General features: G+C 41.7%; 3 protein-coding genes across 6 annotated transcripts; 2 read left to right on the forward strand and 1 right to left on the reverse strand.

The window, feature by feature from the left end:
• Positions 1-379: 379 nt before the first annotated feature.
• Positions 380-10,041, reverse strand: crlf3 (cytokine receptor like factor 3). Its single transcript, XM_089018481.1, has 9 exons — positions 9,894-10,041; positions 7,039-7,179; positions 4,648-4,855; positions 4,494-4,581; positions 3,344-3,521; positions 2,946-3,174; positions 1,955-2,093; positions 1,717-1,829; positions 380-1,244 (listed from the first exon to the last, which is right to left on the reverse strand). Exons 2-9 carry the CDS (start codon positions 7,153-7,155, stop codon positions 964-966), a joined length of 1,353 nt encoding a protein of 450 aa, XP_088874607.1. The 5' UTR covers positions 7,156-7,179; positions 9,894-10,041; the 3' UTR covers positions 380-963.
• Positions 10,042-10,723: 682 nt separating this feature from the next.
• LOC148885704 (mpv17-like protein) lies at positions 10,724-14,655 on the forward strand. Its single transcript, XM_089018789.1, has 4 exons — positions 10,724-11,273; positions 11,731-11,801; positions 11,978-12,007; positions 12,678-14,655. The coding sequence occupies exons 1-4, from the start codon at positions 10,973-10,975 to the stop codon at positions 12,894-12,896; spliced, it is 621 nt and encodes a 206-aa protein (XP_088874915.1). The 5' UTR covers positions 10,724-10,972; the 3' UTR covers positions 12,897-14,655.
• Positions 14,656-17,244: 2,589 nt separating this feature from the next.
• Positions 17,245-24,027, forward strand: LOC148885705 (nuclear distribution protein nudE homolog 1-B-like). Of its 4 annotated transcripts, none has more exons than XM_089017859.1 (9): positions 17,245-17,384; positions 18,368-18,536; positions 18,955-19,108; positions 21,385-21,533; positions 21,648-21,784; positions 22,242-22,454; positions 22,657-22,745; positions 22,916-23,034; positions 23,127-24,027. In XM_089017859.1, the coding sequence occupies exons 2-9, from the start codon at positions 18,445-18,447 to the stop codon at positions 23,173-23,175; spliced, it is 1,002 nt and encodes a 333-aa protein (XP_088873985.1). In that variant the 5' UTR covers positions 17,245-17,384; positions 18,368-18,444; the 3' UTR covers positions 23,176-24,027. The 4 variants fall into 4 exon arrangements, with proteins under 4 accessions (XP_088873985.1, XP_088873986.1, XP_088873984.1 ...); XM_089017860.1 differs by having other exon boundaries at positions 17,283-17,357; XM_089017858.1 differs by lacking the exon at positions 17,245-17,384 and adding an exon at positions 17,395-17,673.
• Positions 24,028-24,140: the final 113 nt, after the last annotated feature.

The following is a 24,140-nucleotide window of genomic DNA, read 5'->3' on the forward strand; positions in this document are numbered from 1 at the left end:
AGATCTGTCGCATTTCTTTTGAAACAAAAGAATATTAAGATTTTGTGGCTCAGCCAGCAAAGGGCCCCTTCTCCAGGTGAACGAAAGCTTGTGTAAAACATTAGCAAATATGAACTTCTTTTGGTAACATAACTTCCATAGAACTACACAGTCAAATACAACAATAAACTTATTTTTTAAGACACATCAGACAAGTCAAACTTTGTACCTGAAGCAAGCCTCGTCTACAATTCCCCACAAGGCCATTCAACCACACCAGAAAACAGGATTGACTGGGGGAAAAAGTCCGAAGGATTGCTTCTATATTTGCATGATGTTTTTCCAGAATTTGCCATCACATTTTTAGCCACCCTGTAGTTTGTAGTACCCAAAAAAAGCATACATGGGCCCCTCATTTATTGACACTTTACACACTATTATGCCACACTAGATTATCACGCAGACAGGTGCGCAACAAAGAAAAACTCGAACGTTTCACAGTTTTATAGAGTTTTGGAAAAAAAAGAAAATTGTCAGGTTTTCAGTCTTTCTGAATTCATACAATTTCCAGGAATGGGGTGTAATTGTCATCTATAAAAAAGGTATGGGGACCCCATTTTGAGTGATTGTAAACACAATAATCAACTCAAGTATATGAATCTTATAAAATGGCTTCAGGTGGTGGATGAGGTTATAAAATTGGTTCAGGAGCTTCACCATACCCGATTCAGAAACCCTAAGAACTAAAAGCTGGAACTTCAACAGGAAAAAAAAACATCTATTGTGTGTTTAGACTGGAGGAACTATTTAGGTCAAAGAAAAGTTTTGAGTAAAAAAAAAACAACCTACTCGGCGTGGCAGTATTTCAGAAAGATCCAGGAACCTTTCATGTTTGGAAATGCTTCTTATTCCAGGAAGTAACACAAAGTAAAAGTTCCCGGACGTTGGAGGCATCAATGCATCGTTTGTGTCCTGTATTGTCTGTTAAAAGACGAGCACCTTCCAGCCAGCATGCGCGAAGGCGCACCCAAAGAAAAGACCATCGACCGTCGTGTCCAGCAGCCAATCGAAAACCACCTCGCGGCTTCCTGAGCCAATGGTGACGCGCAACTTCAAGCTGCTCACCTTGTTGCTGACGTTATCACTGACGTGATCGTTGTTGATTGTGACCACGCCCACTACCTCCATGTCAAACGTCACAGCCGAACCCAGAGTGATCGATGGAAGCTGATTGGTCATCTCCTTACCGTTGACGTACACAGCGCCTGTCAACAAATAACCTTTATTTTGGAGTCAAAGCGCCAACTAAAATTCAAAACATGAAATCTTATTCCGCCCATTTCAAATTCAAAACATTCATTACTCGTTTCACTCTGAGGACAATTTTCAACATGAGGAAAAAATTACATTAAGGACCATTGTCAATAAGTGACCATTGACAAAATATTCAACATTCTCACTTTAAAAATGCCACATCATTCATTGAGGCAGCGACGTGTACGAAAAAAGTTTGTATGCCAAGGTAAAAATTTCATAAATGTAACGTTCGTGAACCGAAAAGTTCATAAGCCAAGGGGTTCGTAAACAGAAGTTTCACTGTATATTGTTTTTTCCTTCTACATTATTTTCAAGGATTCAAACCAGCACGTTCGGCTCATTCAACATTTAAATAATGCAAGTAACATATCGGCGGACCAACTGTTGTTAGGAATTCAAAGTGCCGAATTTGGTACCTACCATTGGTGGAGATGCAGACGGCTTGATCTCTCTGAAGCGAGCGGCAACTTTTTTCCCCATCCACGCACACGCCCAAACTGTCCCGGCGGTCAGGCTGACCGGTGGCCGAAATCCTTCAAGTGGCAAAAAAAAACAAAAAAACTCTGAAATATATTTGTGTGTGAGTGCATGTGTGTGTGTGTGTGTGTGTGTGTGTGTGTGTGTGTGTGTGTGTGTGTGTGCGCGCATGCGTGCGTACTTGAAGGTAAGCGTGAGGCCACAGAAGTAAGTGGGCGCATTGGAATAGAGCACAGGGCAGCCGGACGGAGCAGAATCGTTCCTCAAGGCAATGTTACGTCTGCTACTCACGATGTAACCCTCCGTACCTGGACGCCACTCTGCACACATAATTATATATATATATATATATATATATATTTATTTATTTCAGATAATGTGCAAAAATGTGTCCACGCCAGTGCCAGGAATTTTGTCATTTTCACTCACGTTGCAGGACCCACAGAATATTACGTTTTAGGACTACATAAACATTCAATGCAGTGCAAGAAACCTCACATTAGTCTGTGAATCAGACATTTTTAGGCCAGCAGAGAAGGCCTTGCCGGCACTGCCGACCCACCACTGGCCACCATACACTATACATGGTTGACTACATAAACACTCAAAAGAAACCTTAAGACTCTTCTTTCATCAGAAAAAAAAAATAATAATTCCTTAGTTATATATGTCTGGAGTTAGATGAGCTTGAAATGGGGGCGGCCGTACAAAATACAATACATATATTGATTGATATAGCGCGTTAACAACAGCAGAAGCTGGAAAAAAAGTGCTAATATGGACTAAAGGCAAATGCTGCCCCCTCGTGTAAGAGAAAAAAATCTTGCCAGAGGTTTGACCAGCGCTTTATTGGCACCCCTCTGCAGGAAAAGCATAAACCTGAAAAAATTCGGGAAAGGCGCTCCATTGCACACTTTTCGATTCCCGAATAAATTCGGGAATGGCAGCAAATGAGTTAAAAAGGATTTAATTTCACATCAATGGCTACTTTTTAACACCCTGGTAATGTTTTTGATGCTGGATATCACTTTGTCAACAACAGTGTGAAAGGTAGCATTATATTTACTGAAGCTGACACAAATTATATAAAATAGATTGGATTTCCATTTTGGGGGCACAAAAAAAAAACAAAAGCCAACCAAACAAGAGGGGTGCCTGTCCAGCATCCGTACCATGCGGCTCCATAGTGGTGTATCCCGTCTGGGCGACGCTCCAGGGGCTCCACTCAGTGCGACCCTCACCCCTGGCGCACACCCTAAACATGTAGTGGATGTTGGGGTCCAGACCCAGCGCCAGGAAGTCCGTCTCATGCCCCACATACGCATCCTCGTACTGGCTCCCCGCATTGCCCGAGCGCCGGTACTGCAGCCGATAATCGGCGGCGGCAAAGTCCTCGTCCACCTCAAGTGCCCAAAACAAACAAACGTTTCAAATAATATTACAACGCTACTTGCTTGTTTTTAATCATCATCATCATCATCATCATCATGTCAAAAAGTGATTCAAACTCCCAAATGGCCGCAACCAACCAGTGATACGGGACCCCCCCCCACCACCATCGCAAACTCACCTTACACCATCGCACGAGAATGCTCCCGGGTCTCTCCTGCAGTTCTTCAATGAGGACGGGCGGGTGCGAGGCCACCGAGCCGTGGCGGCAAGCGCGCTCACGCAACAGAACCAAGAGGGAGTCGTCAAACTGGGCCGACACGCACGGAACGTCCACCAGAGCCGGAACCTCAGGAAGGCTGTGATGCCACCGCGCCATTGTTAGTTTACAGCAGGGGTGTCAAACTCATTACACATCGTGGGCCACGTATGGCCTCGGGAGACGTCAAGTGGGCCGGACCATTAAAATTAGACTATACATGATATAAATAACCAAATATCATTCCTTCAACACCGAAACTTACACACCAAGCACAAATGTTTCCCACACATCTCTGTAAAAAAAATATGATATGGTCCATTTTTCATTGAAAATTCGACACTCCTAATCACTTTTCCCTGTTTGGATAATGACATTTTAGCTAATGAGGGTGTTGAAACTGAAGTTGAAATAAAAGACTGCGGTTGAAAAAAAAAACACCGCTGTTTTCTTCTACGTCACACGTGTCAAACTTATGGCCCGCGGGCCAAATCCGGCCCGCCACATCATTTTTTTCGGCCCGCGAAAGCAAATCAAACTTGTTAAATTCCATGACGATTGCTAAAATCTGAGCTAAAATTTCATATGTTTGGATGTCAACCACAATAAAAGTCATTATTCTTGACTTCAGATTTGAAAACGAGTTATTCATTAATTTGCTGTGTGCTCTATATGTAATATTTGAAGGGATTTAAACATTCTAATGGGTTCCCCAAATTCATCACGGCCCTCGAGAGGAAACCATAACTACAATGTGGCCCGCGGCAAAAAATGACTTTGACACCCCTGTTCTACGTTGATCTAAATTCTAAACAGTACCACTATGGCCTCTAGTGAACAATCCTTAAATTGCACCTCATTAAAAATATCAATTCCATGTCGTTTCATTTTTTTCCACTTTTAAATTATCCTGCGGGCCTGATCAATCCTCCTTGGGGGTCGGTTCCGGCCCGTGGGCCGTATGTTTGACACCGCTGGTTTACATGATCCTGTCACCCCTTTGTTCTGTGTGAAAGCGGAATGGGGGCGGTTTAAGTCGAGTAATTACTACAGTACCGTACACCCAATGTACCTGTCTAACTGGATGTGCATGGCCTTCTTGGTGAAGCTACCCAGTTTATCTTCTTTCTCGCCGAGACCGCATCGCAGAGCCGCTTCCCCTACAGAGACAATGCCATCATTCTCACTCAACGGTGAACGCTTCAGCATTTTTTTTTTTTTTTTACCCTCTCGAAGAAGCTCATCGGCTTGGCCCATGCCGTACTCCACCAAGCTCTGACAGTCATCCAGAGGCCTGATGCTGTCCGTCTCGATTGCGTCCACTTCGGCGAGGAGTGCGCTCAGTCGTTCCGACAGTAGCCTGGTGGCCGCCGTCTGCAGTTCGGTAAAGTGCCTGCGGAGCGCATCGCGAGCCTGACTCGAACTGTCCCGCACCTGGCAGAAGAAGACAAGCACCACAATGAAGAATCAACTTAACAAGAGTCCGACCCCCATCGGCCATCATGGGGCAAACATGTCATCGTGTCTCCCATGAAATAAAACAACATGACAATAAAACAAGAAAAAGTAACTGAAGAAGATAATTGGCTACAAAAAAACAAAGATAGTGATGTATCTAGGCAACATAAATCAAGAAAATGTGCAAACGAAGGCTGAGTATTTGATAAAAGTGCTGCTAATAAATAGCCAGCAAGAAAAGCATAACAAGAACATGGTTTAAAACTGACCCACCAACAAGGAACCAATGGCTCGGAATCAGAATCAGAATCATCTTTATTGCCAAGTATGTAGAACACACAAGGAATTTGTTTCCGGTCGAACACGCTGCACTAGTATCATCATCAAAAAATTGCAGAGGCACTATACAGTTCAATTTGGGCTACTGTTCAAAGAGTTAATGGCTTGGGGGAAGAAGCCGTTTAAATGTCTGCTGGATTTGGTGCGCATGGATCGGTAGCGCCCTAGTTTGGATTCTTGCAGTGTGCAAGTCCTTGAGAGTGGGTAGGGCGGTACCAATGATTTTTTCCGCCGTCCGGACTGTCCGTTGAAGTCGGATTTTGTCCATTTAGAGTGTTCAGTCAGCCTTCCATGGATGTTTTTAGTGAGAGAGATATTTGAGTTGGAAAGATTCACACACGTATTGAGGGTCCAAGTAGGGAAGTTTAAAGACAAGATGGGAAAAATGGGATGAATATAAAAAAACTATCAGACAAATGCATACCTGTCAATCGGCCGTATTTTGCCAAATTCTGTAAGATTTTTGCAAATGTTTAGATGTGTATCTCATACAACAAAGTTTGTTCAGGAAACACAAAAATGGTTAAATATCTTAAGTAAATACATCCAAAAGAAATGTTTCGCCATTCGGGTGAACACTCATAAAAAGCGAAGTCGACCACAGAGTAAACAAGTCCGTCCAAAATGTCTCAAGAAGAAACAAAAGTTCCGAGAAGACAAATTCCAGTCAAGTGGAATTTTATTTTGAAATCAGTTAAATTAAACATGTTCTTCTTTCCTTTCGGTTTTTCCCTTCAAGGGGTCGCCACAGCAAATCAGTGGCCTCCATCTTTAGAGGTTTGATCCGCATGTTTGTTTTCGCCAAGCTTTTATGTCGGATGCCCTTCCTGACACAACCCTCTGTTAGCGTGTTTTTTTTATCATTCATATTTTTTATAAACATTATACATCATAAGAAATACATAAAACCCTTAGAAACCAGCTTGTCAAAAGTATTGCGATTTACCATTGTAGAAAAAAAGCATAAAAATACTTTTTTTAACCACATCCTCATAAGTCCTGTTCGTACTTTTGTTGAATAGTGTGACAATAAAACCATAAATAAAATAATAAGTAATAAAATAGCTGATTGAACTCGACCATGAATGCAATTTTAAACAGATGGGTTTTGAGGTGGGATTTGAAAGTAGGAAGGGAGTCAATATTACGGATGTTGGGTGGAAGTAAGTTCCGGAGTTGGGTGGAGAGCGGCTGAAAGCTCTGTACCCCATTGTGGTGAGATGGCCAGAAGGTACATAGAGGTGAGGATCTGAAGATGCAAGTTACAAAAAAAAAACAGAAAAAGTGTTTGTTGACTGCGAGCATGCTTGTGGGCCTGAGGGACGGCGACAGGAAGTGGACACATTGTTTACTGTTTGCTGCTGCTCGGATCACTCCTCACACTAACAGGAAGGAAGAGATAGCACCCTCAGGGAGACAAAATTTAAATTTCATATGTATATACAAATTTAGAGACAGAAAGTTTGGATTCCAAGTTAAGATTTCAGACCTGGATTCGGAGTTATGGGGGGACACCCTGAACCGCTTGCCAGCCAATCACAGGGCACACAGAAAATAATAACCATACACATTGGCACATAGGGACAATTTAGAGTGTTCAGTCAGCCTTCCATGGATGTTTTTGGAATGTAGGAGTACCCAGAGAAAACCCGCCCTGGCCTTTAGAGAATGTGTAAACTCCATACAGGAAGGCAGGAGTTGGGATCAAATTTGTCTTTGCAGACTTTGAAGAATTTAACTTGCTGGTTTTCCTTGTATCCTTGGTGACGTATTCATGATGATGATGTAATGCTTGCTGCAGATGCAGAGAAAGAGCTCACCTGTTGTCGCGCCTGGTTGAGTCCCCCGAGTCTCTGCTTCAGCTCGGTGCGAAAATTCTGCGCCGCCTCGATGCTCTCCTTGGCCTCCTGCACCAGGACGTCCACCTCCGCCGACATCCTCGCCGCTCGCTCCCTCACTCACTGCCACAGACACACGCACACACAGTAAGTTAGCGCGCACAGCTAGCGTAGCATACTGTGACTGCATCGCATACATCACAAAATCAAAACAATTATGCCTTTCAATCAATTTTGTTATGCGTGACATTCCCACATTGTATTATGGTGTGCTGCCTCCACAAGGGGAAATGATTCACTACATAGCTTGAGTTGATCAGCTGTTTTTTTTAAAGCTTCATCTGGTTTTAGCCAATCTACACATTGTCACCGTGTTACTGCAACACACAGTTTGCACTATACATTTGTACATGCTAGCCCGGCATCACTATCAACATAATCAAAGTGGCAAACTGATATTCACTCCAAATCTTTATCTTTGATTTAAAAAACTGTGCTGATAACAGGTTAGATTCCAGTTAACAAATAGAAACATGGTACTATTGATAGGGGGTGACGGAAATGTACCAACAAACTGCTCAGGATTGGGGTTTCTCTCCTTTTGTGTTATTGCAGAATGCTTTGCTCACCTCTTGACTGGTACTCGTAAGAGGGAGCACATAACGCCTTCTCTAGAATTCCTTCACTGGCTCCCCATACATTTTAGAGTTCTTTTCAAGATCTTATTTGTTTTCAAATCTTTAAATTGCCTCGTTCCTCCTTACCTCTCTAAGTTTATCCACCCCTGCAGACCAGACAATGGTAGATGTACCAAAAACTAAACAGAGGCTCAAAGGGGATCGAACATTTTCCATTGCTCGTCCCACTCTCTGGAATGACCTTCCACTGTACATTTGGCAGGTCCCCTCGCTGCCCATCTTTAAACCCTGCCTCAAAACTCACTTGTATTCTTTGGCATTTGGATTGGATTGGATTCAGATTTTATCTTAGTTTTATTCCCCGGTGCTTTCTACTATCTTTGCGACTGCTTTATTTTCTTGTGTATGACAGTTGTCCATGTTAAGCGCTTCGTTACAGCTTCAACTGTTGTTAAAGCGCTACATAAATCAATTGAGTTGTATTGTCATTCGTTATTGGGATTCACTGTGGTTGAGCGCGTTTCCTCAACCATGTCAAAAGAGGAAGTCGCTCTCAAAGCCTCGGTCGGGGTGTTTTATGCGGAACTGCAAACGAAGACGTATTTTCAACTCCCACCTTCCCCTCAAAAATTCACTGATTATAAACCAAATGAATAAACAATAGCACCAAACAATTGTGTGTGTGTTGTTTACACAATGCTGACGATTGACGTTCATTTTGTTTATGGAGGCATGCTCAGGCCCAACAATAGTCCAGCACTCTCTCACGCTTCTCACATTCCACAGACTAACTAGTCTTTTATTATGACTCCTTTATTCCTTTTTTTGTGCCCCGCTAGTAGGAACCTTGAAGTCATTCATTCATGTGTATAACAGGGAAGAAAACAATCAGCTGCAGAATTTTCTCAAATTTCTGGTTTAACTGCATGGGAGTAATTCCAACAATGAACTCCATCTCTTCTTTACTTTGAAGATAAAAGTAATTCTGTTCATGCAGGCCTCAATAACTGACTGGCCACAGTTTGCAAGCATGTCATAAATCATCTGTAAGATCAACTTGACATCAGGAAACCCTGCAAGATGTGCGTCGTATTAAAAATTGGCATTGTACTTTCTGATGTGGCGGTTTTATGTTTCACTGTTAAATGCCACACATGCTCTGACAAAGAGCAAAGTTATGGATGGCACTTGCACAGCAAAGCCGCATAATTATCATCAACCATAGGACATGTTGACACTTGTTACAACATCGTCCATATTTCTTCTACTTGTCATCCAATTACGCCATGCACACAATACATATTTATAGCTTCTATCGATTCCTCTTGATGTCATCAAGCCAAACGCTGATACATAGTTCACTTTTTTTGCATTTGCCTTGACTGCAAAATCCATCCTTAAAAAAAGAGAATGATTTCCTAAATATGTCACAGGTTCTTTTCACATAGTTTTCTGTCAAATACAAAACAAACCATTGCTATGAATTAAAGGTTTAAACCGATATCTCACTCTTTATGCAAATGGGACAGACTAGGCTGCAGTCTCACATTATACACTTTTGCCCTGATGGCAAAACGACACAGTAAGTCATGCAAAGGAATAGGGACGGTAATGGTGTTCTAACTATAGCAGATGCTGTCATAACATCGGCTTCATTTCAACGTAGAGAAAAAAGTTACTACTGATTAAAAGTAAACGTAAAGTGCTCTTCTCTGTGGGTACGATGGCAAAGAAACAAAGCTCGGTAGCACAATTTCATATTTTTTTTTACCTTTGCTCTAAAGTCAAAACGCAAACCGACGATGTTGATTCAAATGAAAGTGGCTTCGGTGCTATGTCGGAAGTAAACTTTTTTTTTTTTTTTTTTTGGGGGGGGGGGGGGGAACGAGTGTGTAATCTAACAGAAAGTGTTTTGGTAAATAGCGAAAAGTTGCAATGAACAATGGCGACATCCAAGAGGCTCAACTCTAGTTGCGATTATTAATTTACCAATGAGTCCACCATATGACCCATATTTTAGAATTCATTGACCAACACACGAGAAGGCTGAAAGTTGCAGCTAAAGTGAGCTAGTGGCCAAAAATACAACGAAATGCTTACTCTGACCACAAACGATGGCGACAATAATCACTATCCGCAACAAGGAATCCATATCATCAAACACACGATCACACGCGATCTTCGTTACGTTAAGTTTACCTTTTTATACTATTCTGGCTTTCATAATGTCGCCAATGTCCAGACTAATCTCAACGTAGCCCAGACGCAGGACGACGGTGCCTCGGTCTCTCCGGAGACTTAAACTTGAACACTGAAGTTCCCAAATTATTCTAGGGTGGGTCTTTGAGCGTTTTATTTTGATTGACGGGATACACAGCCAATAGTAGGACTCCCTCGTCCGTTCGTGATCGTCTGACCCTGTGAGTGCACGAGCGTGAACGCGCGCCTGTGCGTGTGCCCGAGTCAAATCATTGCTTGTCCAATGTGGGATGTAATTCACACTTTGGGAATTTTACAGCCTTTTTAATGAGACGACCTGTATTGAGGAAAGTTTTCGCTTGAACCCAGTGGAACATGACGAACACACGCAAAAATTGACGTTCAAACGTGTCATGTGAGGTTGGGTGTGAACGAAATAACGTCAGAGTTGCATCTGTGGGTCATTGTTTGCTTATTCCTCCAAAATCTATTTGGGATCTGACCTGACTTAGTGTTTCACACAGGTATAGCAACTTTGCCTCCATTATTGATTTTCTTAAAACATCATGTTCTCATCATAAACTCGTTCGTATTTCATGAACTTTATATACCGTATACTACAGTACTGTATTTGCCATTGCACGCGTGTGTGCGTGTATCGAGGGACGGTGGGGGATATCTACAACACTAAAAACAGTATACACGGTACCATCCTTTGTCCTTTGTATGTTGATGCTTTGTAAATCGTGCTACAGTGACGTCGACGTTTGGAGTAGCTCGCGTGAGCGTGTCCAGTGCAGAAAGGGCGCAGCTGCTCCACTCAAATAACACGCGCTCACGCAGGATCGGATTAAAGCGGGATTGGCCACTTGACCGAGGAAATTCACCGTGCGCAGACTCCGAGGCAATCTGCCACTTCGGGAGCCTCCCTGGAGCAGTTGTTAAAATCAGATGACGGATGACGCCACTAACCTAGCATCGGAATACGCACGAAACTTCTTCGTGTGACGTAATTGCCCTTGGATGAGCGTTTTGCGCGCACCCTGTCCGCAGCAACCTGCGGTTTGGAGAGCCTGAGCATGCGGACGTTGGTGCTAACCGTCAAGCGCTTCCCTTGGCTGGCCAACGTGACGCTGTATGGCGCCCTGTTCGCCGGAGGTGACCTGCTCCACCAGCTACTGGCGCACAGGCAGCGCCTGGACTATACGCACACCCGAAATGTGGCAGTGGTGGCGGTTACCTTCCACGGCAATTTCAACTACTTCTGGATGAGAGTGTTAGAGCGACGTTTCCCGGGTAAATCTGTCGGGATGCTCTTCAAAAAGCTACTGCTGGACCAGAGCTTCGCCTCCCCGCTGGCTACAAGTGTCTTCTACACAGGTGAACAACCAAATGTTTGTGGTCTCCTGGTTATGGGTGGTATTTTTTTTTTACTGAAAACCGGTTGGCTAATTCGTTCCCATACAGAAGTGGAAGTCAATATTCATCTACGGTGGAGCAAGGCTGTCCACCATTTCTTTGTAATATTAATGAATAATTGCATCCAAATAAACGTACTCACAACGAAAACATTGCAACAAAAATAATTTGTGGCCTTGTCCATCTCAAATGTGTAAAATAAAAGTTTGAAGAAACATCAACAAATAATTGAGAAGCTGTCTGCTCAGGTTCAGTGGAATAACTTAAATAAATAAGTAAATAAATAAATAAATAAATACAACTGTCTTATTAAAAATACAGCCCTGGAAGACACATACAGTATGTAGTTTGATTTAGCCACAGGAAATTTGGTCTATCATGACTATGTCCATTAATGTATTTTTGTCTTGTCCTTCAGGAGTGAGCTTCCTTGAGGGCAAGGAAGACATCTTGGAAGACTGGAGAGAAAAGTTCTTCAACACGTGGAAGGTGAGGTGTGGTACATGGGGAAGTCAACTTCTTCTCTTGTCGACAGTGGGTTTTACCCATGATGCACACATCTTCGTATAGTATATTTAACCAAGGCAGAATTGTAATTGGTGATACTCCCCGTATCTTCTTAATAATCCCAAAAAATGTTTATATTGTTGCATTTCCTCCTCCAGACTGGACTCATGTACTGGCCTATCATGCAGGTAAATGTTATGATTCATTGTTCATATTACATTCTTTATATTCTACAATCCAGTTCCTGTTTTTAGTATCTCTTGTCAGAATGCGACTGCGGTGAATGTGTCTCTATTTATGAATGACCTTAGGAGTGGTCACATGCACACTATACACGACACAAATGACCGCTCCCTGCCAGCACACCTCAAGTCAACCAGACAACTAGTACTTCAATAAACGAGCAGTGTATTGTTGATTAATGATCAGAAGAAACATGCACTGGTGGTTAATTGTATGAATCAATCCTGATAATAAATTTTGACCAGTCGTTAATTACATGAGAAATTGTTAGATTTTTGTATGTGGCGATTAATGATTGGAAAAGCTATAGTTATTTTAAAATGTTTGTTTGATCATCATAACAAACATGGACTAGATATTGTGAACTGATACCGATACACAAACATAAATTGTTGTTAAATGACACTATGTTAATAGTATGTTTATGGTATGTTAATTTGGACTGAAACATACACAAGTCAATGTTAACTAACAATATATCTTAACAATGTTTAAGTCGTTGTTATACAACAGCATGTTGCTATTCAATAATAACTACGCCTCACAGTGACCACCGGTATGTTTCTCAACGCAAAGCTATTTGTAAGAAGCTAATTGTAAATTGTGTGTTGTCAGTTGCTGAATTTTGCGCTGCTGCCTCTACACATGCGCACTGCCTTCATGGGCTGCTGCGCCTTCCTGTGGGCCACCTTCCTCTGCTTCTCCCGTCAGGATGGCGACGGCACGGCCGGCGTGGCCTTAGCCTTCGTCATGGACCCACTCAAGACTCTGGAAGAGATGCGGCAGGCCCGCCTGGCCAGGAAGCGGGACAGAGAGACCCATAAAGACAACTAGTCAGGTGCTATTGTTGAATAGCAACCAGTAGTACCTGCTATGTCCATGACCATGTACAGTGGGTCCATGCATACTTGGGAGTTTGTGAAATACATGCCTCGGCAACAGGTGGGGTTGTAGCCTTGTAAACGCAAAGCTGAGAAGGCAAAAGCAATTGCAGAAAAGGCCTGTTGCTAAGATGCTAAGCAATTAGCATGTATCTTTGATGCCAAGCAAATGCACACACTAAATTTTATATTTATCTTTTACTATATGAATGTAAAGTGTTGAACTGTATTTTACCAAGAACTATCAAATTGGAATATGATCGAAGCATGTGTGGAAACACGTCCGTCTTAACAAATGCATGGTGCTACTTTAATATTTTAAAAAAGGACGGATTGACAACCTCATTGTTTATTAAAAACATTAAATATAACATTAGCATTAATTTTTTTATTTAATAAAATAAATATAACATGTTCAATGTAGTGTATACTCTTTCTAGTTGTCTATTTTATCTTTATATTAAAGTAAAGAATGAATTGGCCTACATTTAAATTTGTGCATTTTATTCATATATTTAGTCAAAACAATGAATTGTCTATTCTGCTCACTTTACCATTGCATTATTTGCAATGTATTAACCAATTATTTATTAAACTGAATACAACATCAACTTAGAAAAATGAAGAACCAATTACCCTTGATTATAAAAAACAATCTCAGTTTTCGCATCCGTCCACTGGAACCCCAGTGTGGCTGCTGAAACTTAAACTTAAAGACTCTGTCATTCTGCTTGACACATTTTTGTGCCTTCTCAGGTCCACACGTCTGCATTTGTGTTGACTTTGTGTTTTTACCTCTTTGATGAACACATCAATTGTCTTAGTTTCAGTGTCTGGACCAGACAGGTATGCAGCTTCTATTTTGACAACATCATAAAACAATTTCACTTAAAATGGTGGCAAAAAGTGAGCCTTGGAAGGGTACTCGGTCACTTTTTATTAAAATGACTGCCTTATTTGTTCATTCAGCTTGTTAGACTTGAAATCGCAAAAAAAAATAAAATCGGAGCAACTGAACTCTAGACTGCCATCAACGTCATCATGTACTTTAACTATATTGAGATCAATCCATGATGATTACTTGATGCCTGTTTTAATTAACTCATTCACTGTCAGGCGTGCAAAAATGTGGCCACTCCAGTGCCAGGGTATTTGTCATTGTCACTTGAATTCCAGGACTCACATAATATTGAGGTTTAGGACTACATCAACATTCAATACAGTGTTAGAAACCTTAGACGCCCTTCTTTCATTAGAAAAAAAAAGTTAATTTCTAAATTGTATGGATCTGGCGTTATATGATCTTGAAATGAGGGTGGCTGTCAAAAAAAGCGAAATGCTGCCCTCTTGTGGAAAGGAAAAAAAACATTGCCATAGGCCATGACCAGCGCTTTATCGGAACCCACACATGAAAAAAACCGAACAAATTCGGGAATGGCGCTCCATGTCATATTTTCAAAAATGGCAGTGAATGAGTTAATAAGTGGCACATGCACGCAAATGACTAAGTACTGGATGAGAAAGACAATTTATTCTGGTTTTAAGGGCTGTCAACCTTATGATTACAGCGTTGTGTTCAGGTTTGTTTTCTTCTTAAAAAAGCAGTTAAAAAATAAACAATGTCATGTGTCAATGTGTTTATTGCATCAGGATGTCATGCAAGAAGTTTCATTTCTGAGCAGAAGAAAATGCTTTTTGTGCCTGTCATTAGTGTAGTGTTACATTACAATAAAAAGCCTTTTTGAGTTGACTGTGTGCTCATCAATTCCACCTGGCGGGTACGGTTATACCTTGGAAAGGAAATCAACATTGAAAGAATGAATCCGGAGATAAAATAACCACATAGTCATCAAGGACAGAGAGTGTCGACCATTTTTTTGTAAACCAACGTTCCACTTGTGTGGATTAACTGGGATCAGATCGCCTTAATCCCTCTGAAAAGGACACAGTTGACCCTTGTTGACCTACGACACCGCTAACACTAACAGGAAACGGAATCGTCCAATCATAGGCCATGAAATAATCAGACACTTCAAATTGACCAAATCTCAATTAACATCCCTTTTAGATGGTTCAATTAGCACTTTCTGAATGAAACTAAACAAAAACATTGTCTTGTTGAAAAACGTATATGTGGTTACTGTACTTGTTTCAACTAATTGCAGCACATCCGTGGACGCAATTTATCCAGTTTACTTCCCCAAAATGTATTATACAGTGGAGCCTCGGTTTACGAACACCTTGCCTTACGAAATTTTCAGTTTACGAACATTAAATTTATGGAAATTAAACCTCGGATTAAGCACTACTTTTCGCCATACACACGGAGCGCCGCCCCACCACGGCTGGCGGAGTAATGTACGGCGGAACAACACCAAAGCACACGACCGAACAGCGACCCAGCCGGCCTACCTTTCCACACCCCCTTTCTATGAGTGCACACGTCGATCATCTTCAACGATACTTTTGCTGTTATGGGACCGAAAAAGAGCCCACCACATGCTCGTGTTCAGCCGAAGAAGACACAAAACAATATTCCAGTTAAGGAGAAGGAGATCATTCGTTTGCAACAAACGAACGATGTGTGCATTTGTCTGATTTAGCGGCCCCGTACCGATGTGCTAAGTCCACCATTGCTACCATCCTTTGCAACAACGCTTTACACAAAGGCTTTATTTACTCGATACTTTCACGTAACTAATGACACCGAACTTGTCACGTGCGAGTTGACAGCTGGGGCGGGGCCGCCGCTCCCGACCTCCACTGGCTGCTGTCAATCCCCTAATCACCGACACTTGGACATTTAAATGATTCGCTGTCACCAGTGCCAGATGATTATGACGCCTCGCACCTCGCCAGAGTCTTGGACTTGCCAGCACAAAAGTTTGCTTCGCCCGAGGTGATTGATAGCCGCGATCGCGTAAGTTTGTTGCTTTACAGTATCGCGAGCTTTTTCACCCCCGTGTGCCATTTTATTTTGCCTAGCTTTATGGGCTGGATGGATCGCCCCCGCCCGCCTACTCGCTGTACCCCTTTTTGGTTTCTTTTGTTGCGTTATTCCGGGTCGGTGGAATCATCGGGCCCGCGCCTTTTGTTGTAATAAAATCTCTGCCAGCACCTACGGGACTCGAAGTGGATGCAGATGGCATCGAGGAGCTTGTTGCTGACCATAATGAGTTCCTCAACACAGCGGATTTGATTTGCTTTCAAGAGGACAAGAAGAAGCAAGTCATTCAGGAGTTGTCATCTGAGGGCGAGGAGGAGGAGATGGCTGCAGCATGAAGTGAGAGCATCAAGGCAATGTTGGCTAAGTGGAATGATGTGCAGGCTTTTATTGAACAGTTCCATCCAGACTGTGGCTATGAGAATCATCAACATGATGAATGATTGGATTGGATTGGATTTGCCTTTATTAGTCTCACAGTGGAGAAATTTACATTTCACAGCAGCAAAGTGGTGAAAGGAATGAAAGTAGAAAAACAAAATACATGAGCTGCTGGAAAGGCAGCCACTCTCGCGGCGCCGTCTTGAAGTCAAAATAACAAAAAAAAACTAAACAAATAATATGACAGCACAAAGACAATATGACAAAACAAAGACACAGAGAGTCATTCATTCTTCAGGACTTGCTGTACCCTCTTTGTGATGACATAAAGCAGTTCTAGATGAAAGAGGAGAGGATCAAAGCGTCTTTCCACCCGTGGATCAGGGACATCATGGTGGAACGTGCACGTCGACTACAAGCTAAATGTTGAAAGCAAACACGCAGCTGTATGATAATGTGATGCCTCAGTTTCGTAAGACCTTACAAGTCAGAAAGCAACAGGTGTCAATTAAGAGCCATCAACGACCATCACAAATGTAAATAAAGTGAGTTTATTATACAGTGCAGTGTATTTCTTTCATTACAATACAATAGCACATTTATTATACATAGAATAAGGTATATTGTGTGTAGCTTTTAGGCATATTTATTTGAAAATTATATTTTATGGAGATCTGGGAACGGATTATTCTCGTTTTAATGGTTTCCTATGCGAAATTAATTTTTTGGATACACACTTTTCGCCTCACACACTCTGTCTGGGAACCAATTAAGTTCGTAAACCAATGCCCCACTGTCCGTGTATTCCTCAAAGGTTTGTAAATATGGAATTTCCGGTAGGACATGAAGGCGTCACGTACAACATCAAAAGTCTCGAGTCTAGACAGTGAAGATTATGCAGATACACCCCTTTTTATCATCCTCCATTTGATTGGACAGTTAGACTGAAGCCCCACCTATTTAACATAACAGGCATCTTTTATAACGACTAATAGGAAGCTGAAAAGAGCCCAGACACCTAACTTGTGATTGGCGGATCGTTCCGGACCATGTGAATGGCTTCGTTTATTGTTGGACGTCCTCACGATGGTAGTAACTGAGTGACTCCCAACTTCGGTTAAGTGTACTTTGGCTTCAATTTCTCGGGAAAAAAATCATATAGCCGTCAACAGTGGTTATTTTTTATAAAGTCGGACGACTGTGAGTGTTCAGTTTGGAACGTTTTGTCGCGTCGTTCAGCATTATTTTCTCGCCGGCGAACTCGGGTGTGTTCATGTCATCTGGGATCGGAATAGTTAACTCCCTTTAGCACGGCCAGCTAACTTATTTGCATTTAAAAGCCGAGAGGAGATTGATTCTCTTGTTCTTTGAATTGCAAAGTTTGAGCTGCCTACTTCCCCAACGCGTAAGTCATTTCGAAATTTTTCGCCACCACTCGCTAGGGATTTAAATGACCGCTATGATTTGGGCTAGTTTTCGACGTGTCTTAATTTGTTAAAAGTTTGTATGAGAAGTTTATTTTCCACAATATATCGTATATCGACGAATGTGAGAGGGAGCCCAAGAGTAACATATATCCGTTTACAGACGAATAACAATCTTTTGATTAAGGTACAGTATATCAATGAGAACAAATTTGGTGATTTTTGCAAATGGACTATGTGGGTGGCTTGCATTCCCCAAATAAAATCCTTAATTATATTACCAAATGAGAGAAAACGCTAAAGAGCAAGTTCAATGTTTTGTATATTCGACACACTGGTAAGTTTCATGGAAAGTTATTACTTAGATTAAAATTAGCTTTTGACTGCACATAGCTCCCTGGAAAATTCATTACGTGAGTATCAGACCTAAATAAATTTTTACGTTAACTATATTCCATATTCTTGGCATTTTCCTTTTCAAGAGTCCAAATTAAAATAAAATTGATTGCTTCAGACTTCATTTCAGACTTGATGGCAACCCAGCAAGATAGAGAATAATGAATAAGTTATATGCCAAGTCCTGGTGGGCAGTTTGTATTAATATGTATACATGATATGAATAGATTTTGACATCAGAAGCTGCAACTCAAGCTCTCGAAATGGCCTTCCTTTTAGGTCCAGACGGCATCGGCCGAATCCAGGCAAGTTGAGCTGTGTGTCCAGGCCTTGTGGCTGTGTGGACCAGGCTGGCAATGGAGATGAAGGATCCTGACACACCTGACTTTGGATCTTTGAAGGAGGAAGTCAATCACTGGAAAGAACAGGCTGCCAAGCACCAGCACAAGTTTGTTTGTTTTTAGTGTTGAAAGCCCCTTTTCCTCAAAGATGTTTTTGACATTGTGGCAAGAACATGTCTCCTGATATTATTTGCAATCTCAAATCTGAATTGATTTTAGACTGAAGTTTATGAAAGCACATTTCTAACATGGTCTCCTCAAATATCACAGACATTTTTTTTTTGGGGGGGGGTCTGCATCAATAAAGGATGTTTGTTTTTGCTGTGTGTGCCAGATTAGGAAAAACAAATCTTATGTGCTCACATTGGCATTTTATGTTTGTTGTCACAGGATTAAAGTAGAATTCGTGGAATTCAGTAGAAATGAGCACCATGTTTTTTTAAGTACTCATTGAATGCATTTCTTAAACTCGCTCAGTTAAATGAGTAAAATTCCATTATGATCTTTCATATTGTGTGTTTCCAGTGCAGAGGAAGCCCGGGAGGAGCTGAAGGAGTTCCAACAAATGAGTCATGACTATGAGGCTGAGCTGGAGGCAGAGCTCAAACTTTACGAGAAGCGCAACAGTGAACTGCTGGCCGCCAACAATCGCCTGCGAATGGATTTAGAAAAGTACAAGGTGACCATGCCACTTGTCTAAAATCCACAAAAATCTAAAGCAATCTGCATTTCTTTTTTTTGTGTGTGTGTTTTCATTTGCATGCAGGAGACGATTTTAGAGTTAGTTGCATCCCCTGTAGGCGAGCGCCCCACGAGACCGAAGCAGAACATTATGTGACGTCTCGCGTTTGTGCAAAGAACACAGAACGGCTGTGAATAAGTCTTTGTTCATTTGATATTTAAGTGGGTGGGGAGTCATTTATCAATCACTCGGTGGTCAAAATATTAGCCACACCAATTTGTGTTGGAGTTCATTTGAGGGGTTCCATTTTGAATGATTTTTTTTTGTTGCTTTTAAAGTCATGTTGGTTGTGTTGAACAATAATGTGGAATGTGCCCGAGGATGCTATTTATTTGTTTTTATGATTATTAGTATTTTTATTTTTAAACATTCTAAAAATGGTCTGTGGAATTTTCTGAGTTTAAAATGCCATAAAACCATACAATAGCCTACTATTGATAATAAAATTTTCTAACCTAGATTGTTAGTCTGTGTAAGCTCTCAGTCGTACAGGAGTGGTCCATCGATGAACAGGTTTCTTCAGCCGTCATCTGTACTTTTTTGAAGGTGTCGGACGTTTCGCTTCTTATCCAAGATGCTTCTTCAGCGAACTAGTATTACTGGTAGTATCGGCCCTATATATACAGTAAAGTGTCATTATATCGATATTCTCGGGAGTCGGAAAAAATATCGATACAACCGGACTATCGATATATCCTGCGGCATGTAAATTTTCTCCTTGCGTTCATAGAAATAGTATCATAATAAGCAGTACTACCGATATAACCGATATCGATATAACGAGACTTTACTGTATATCCCTAATGTCCAGACATGGCGGTGCCGGACACTGCTATGATAGGTCCCTACTCCCAGGTTGGGGGCAGCAGAGGACCACTCCCTGCAGCCCCACCGACATTCCTACATTCCTAACTAACGACTGGCCTGATTGCCCCACTCCCTCCGGTATCACCTCATCAGCATTACTAATGTTGCCTAAGCAGGCTATTGTACGAACGATCCAAATTGAACCTCACCCCACCATATCGGTTTAATGAAGGATTTAGCTTTTTTATGAAAATTGCTTCTTTTACTCCCCTTTCAAACCGTCTGTTCTTTTGCTAAGATTTTAACCTCAGATTGTTGCATTTTTCTTTTTTTTAACACTAGTACATAGTTACTCACAAGTTACTCTGTCCTTGAGTACCATATTTTCTGGTGTATAAGGCGCACCACCAATGAAGTGTGTATTTTCCAACATTTCCCCATATATAAGGCGCACCTTGAATGAATGAAAAAAGTTTTCCAAATACTGTATACAAATATGCAAGAGGATAACTTGAACTTTTAACTCGAGTCTGATTATTGGCAAGTAACAATCCTCTTGCTTGAGTACAATGTGCACTAACTGCACCCAGCTCTGTTTACAGATGAACAACTTGAACTTTATCCAAAGGTTGCACTTGTGTCCCACCTTGGAAGCTTACAACTGTATTTTTGTCCCCCCTGCCCAAAAGCTTTGACGTTACATCCCATTCTAAGTTTCCAGAAAAACATAAATCCTGATTTTTCACCCCTTTTGTTTTTGTCTTTTCCGGCTGAACCATTATTATGCAAGCTTAATGTGCTTTCCCATCTTCAATTATAATTCATCTTGAGTGTGGATTGAAATAGTTTTCAAAGAGTGACTTGTTTAGAGATTTTTTTTGGTGTTTAAGAACTTTGGAGGTCTATTTCAAGGACCTCCCACAGAAAAAAAATACAATTGAAATGCCATTTTTTTTGTTATTTTTTTAATTTATTTGTTTATTTTTGTAGATGGCAAGCCTGGATTATTCCTGTTGATCAGCTGATATGTTGGCTTTTATGGCTAATTACACGCTCTTGCAAATCGGGCACACATAGACAGAGGGTCTGATTGAGGGAAGGAAAATCAGCCGGAAGCATCTGTTGACGCCATTGGCCATGTCTGTTGTTCCATAGAACTCTGAGGTCACATTCCAAAGAACGCCATCGTTTTAATCGCAGCGTCCGATGCGGTTACATCAGGGTGATCAAAACAGCCCCAAGGGGGAAAATACAAATTGGCGCAAGCTTGTCCCCCCTCCCCCCCAAAAAAAAAAGAAGTAATCATATGTCTTGAGTTATCACCCTTGTCACTTTGCGCCTGGTTTTGTATGGCACTTCTCCTGGGGCCCGTCATTTCATACTGTCCTCTTCCTCGGTCCCCACAGGAGAAGTACGGCACGCAGCACTCTGAGGCATGTCGGCAGATGTCGACGCTGGAGGGCGAGCTGGCTGAGGCCACATCCATCCGTGATCACCTGCAGAAGTACATCAGGGAGCTGGAACAGGCCAACGACGACCTGGAGCGAGCCAAGAGGTGATATATGCAGGGTGGCGCTTTAAACATACGTATGTGGCATGAAAAGTGGCACCCACACAGGAGAGGGGGTACGTGGTTTATGATGCAGTCTTGGTTTTTGTTGCGTTTCAGGGCCACCATTATGTCACTGGAAGACTTTGAGCTGCGCATGAACCAGGCCATCGAGAGGAACGCCTTCCTGGAGAGCGAACTGGACGACAAGGAGAACCTGTGCGAGTCTGTGCAGAGGCTCAAGGACGAGGCCAGAGGTGGCGACATAATTTCCTTTCTATCACTCATGCATTTACTCGCTCATTCATTCAGCAGATGGAATTTTAAGGAGGCCATTCAGTTCAGTGCCACTTGAACCTTAATTCCAATCGATTTAAACAAAATTTAAACTCTAGCCAAATCCGGCCGGGGCGTACAACTTTTATGTCGGCCGTACAAGTACACTTTTCAGTCATGGTGTAGTCTGAAGCACGAAACAAGCTTCTGATTGGCTGCCAAATTCTTGATTTGCATACTCGGCACCGGCAACCAATGTTTAATGACTTTTCTCAAGAATGAATGAACGTTTTAACAAATAGATGTTTAATTCTAACAATTAAATATTTTCATACAGTTTGGGTATTAGAAAGTATTTTTTCCATCTGAATTGTTGAAGGACAAGGCGTCATTTTCTCACAAGTCTTCATTTTGTGATTAATTACTGACCTGTTGCAGACCTCCGCCAGGAGCTGGCCGTGCAGCAGAAGCAGCACACACAGTCACACATGTCCACCACCGCCATAGAGCCTTCAGCATTATCATCATCATCGTCGTCATCAACAACATCTTCCGTCCCTACGCCTCCTCTCACACCCCCAGTCACAATGTCCGCCAACACACCCGTCAGAGCGCCTGCCGCCAAAGCCCAAACGCCATCCGCCACTTCCGGTGAGTCCAGACATGCGGCCTATGTTCACCAAATAACGTTTCAGGTTGACACTGCAACCATTACTCTGGTGTAGCATGGGCGCTGCCCCCTGAACAAATGTAACCCTGCTCAGGGAGGTGTTTTAAAAATTTACTCCAGCGTAAATGTTGGTTTGCGGAACAGCACCGATATTCTCAATTGTGATAATCATTTTGTCTTCAGGTGATGTGAGCGCGTCAGCAACTCCTCTGACAACATCTGTCAGGATTTCAGCACTCAGCATCGTCGGCGAGCTGCTCAGGAAAGTCGGGGTGAGACCCTTTTGCACTTGGATGATTATATTCCGCCGGTGTGGTCCTGTCTTGAGTTAGCACAGCCGCCAAGCGGACAAAAGGTTCTGGATTTGAAACTCTGCTGTCATACAAACTGCAATGGAAACGGAGCCTGCTTCATTGTAGTTTTGGTTGTGATGTGCTGGTAGAATATGGAATCCAAGCTGGCATCATGTTGCAAATACATCCACGAACAGCCAGCTGGCCACGGGTTACCCACCGAGAAAATCCCTGATGCGCAGATCACCAACGGACTCTACCACAAAGGGTAAGTAAGATAGCCGCTCTGGTTATTGTGACTATGCTGGCCATCCTCACCGCCTGTGTGCGCTTTGTACGTTTTGTTGAATGGTTATGCAGGCTGGTCAAGAGGTTGGACTTTGGAGCAGGAGCCAAACTGCTGTTGTGAGACACCAGAGATTTCTCACGTCTTGACACTTTCCTGGTGTGGCCATATTTGTAAGAAACAACAAAACGCCCTGAGGCACTCGCACTTCATTCTATTCATTCATTCATTCATTCATTCATTCACTCACTGAATGAGTGACAGATTTTTTTTTTGTCATTTCTTTTCTTTTGTTCTTTTTTTTTTTTTTTTTCTGTGCACAACACAGTCTGCTCTGCTGTAACAGGATAGAGGATGTGTGACATTTTGTTCACATCATCTTTAAAATTGTGTTCAAAAAATTGGTATAGTGCACACATACAGTTGGGGGTGGTCATGGGCCACAAGATTTAGATTAGATTTTTTTATCCCCTCCCCACTCCCCAAAAATCATCACATGACAAAGGGAAAAGCCATTGTTCGAAATAAAAAGTCATTTTGCAGAATTAATTGTGAACTTTTTCTCAAAAATTCCATTTTTCTAAAAGTAAACACCAAAAAACATAAGTCACGTCAGAAGAAAATAATGCATATTCCTCCATTTTTTTTTCTCAATAATTCGATAAAAAAGAAACAAAATTGAAGTAAAAGCTTACCTTTTCCAAAATCTGACTTTTTTTTCATGGAAATAAAACTCCAGCTTCGTATTTCCAGGAAAATACATGATTAAACTAACACTACACTATACCTTTGTTTTTAAATGAGAAATGGCATACTTAAGAGAGTGGAGGTAGGGGATCAAATGTAAACTGCAACAATGATGATTAGATTCATACAGTATTTTTTTCTTCAGATTAAAAAGGTGTATTACTAGATTACTTTTTTTCTTTATGAAAATAGTGCAATATTAAAAATGGTGATTAAAATTCTTCCCTCTCCCTTATAACTGTCCAATATCTTTCAGGGAAAAGGTGTTACAAGAACAACCTACTGTAAATTGTTCTTGATAAATTAACTAACCTTGAAAACCAACAACTTCGCTTATTGTT

The sequence above is a fragment of the Hippocampus bargibanti genome, linkage group LG17, assembly GCF_051943395.1.
Source record: "Hippocampus bargibanti isolate YZ-2025 linkage group LG17, ASM5194339v1, whole genome shotgun sequence".
NCBI lineage: Eukaryota > Metazoa > Chordata > Actinopteri > Syngnathiformes > Syngnathidae > Hippocampus > Hippocampus bargibanti.

Excerpts from the sequence above, each read along its gene's own strand:
- crlf3 (XM_089018481.1), bottom strand. The coding sequence starts at position 7,155 with ATGTCGGCGGAGGTGGACGTCCTGGTGCAGGAGGCCAAGGAGAGCATC. Across the intron at positions 4,582-4,647 it reads CGATGAGCTTCTTCGAGAGG|GGGAAGCGGCTCTGCGATGC; the intron begins GTAAAAAAAAAA and ends TTGTCTCTGTAG. Across the intron at positions 3,522-4,493 it reads ATGCACATCCAGTTAGACAG|CCTTCCTGAGGTTCCGGCTC; the intron begins GTACATTGGGTG and ends GTGGCATCACAG.
- LOC148885704 (XM_089018789.1), top strand. The coding sequence starts at position 10,973 with ATGCGGACGTTGGTGCTAACCGTCAAGCGCTTCCCTTGGCTGGCCAAC. Across the intron at positions 11,274-11,730 it reads TACAAGTGTCTTCTACACAG|GAGTGAGCTTCCTTGAGGGC; the intron begins GTGAACAACCAA and ends CTTGTCCTTCAG. Across the intron at positions 12,008-12,677 it reads TGTACTGGCCTATCATGCAG|TTGCTGAATTTTGCGCTGCT; the intron begins GTAAATGTTATG and ends GTGTGTTGTCAG.
- LOC148885705 (XM_089017859.1), top strand. The coding sequence starts at position 18,445 with ATGGAGATGAAGGATCCTGACACACCTGACTTTGGATCTTTGAAGGAG. Across the intron at positions 18,537-18,954 it reads GCTGCCAAGCACCAGCACAA|TGCAGAGGAAGCCCGGGAGG; the intron begins GTTTGTTTGTTT and ends GTGTGTTTCCAG. Across the intron at positions 22,455-22,656 it reads AACGCCATCCGCCACTTCCG|GTGATGTGAGCGCGTCAGCA; the intron begins GTGAGTCCAGAC and ends TTTTGTCTTCAG.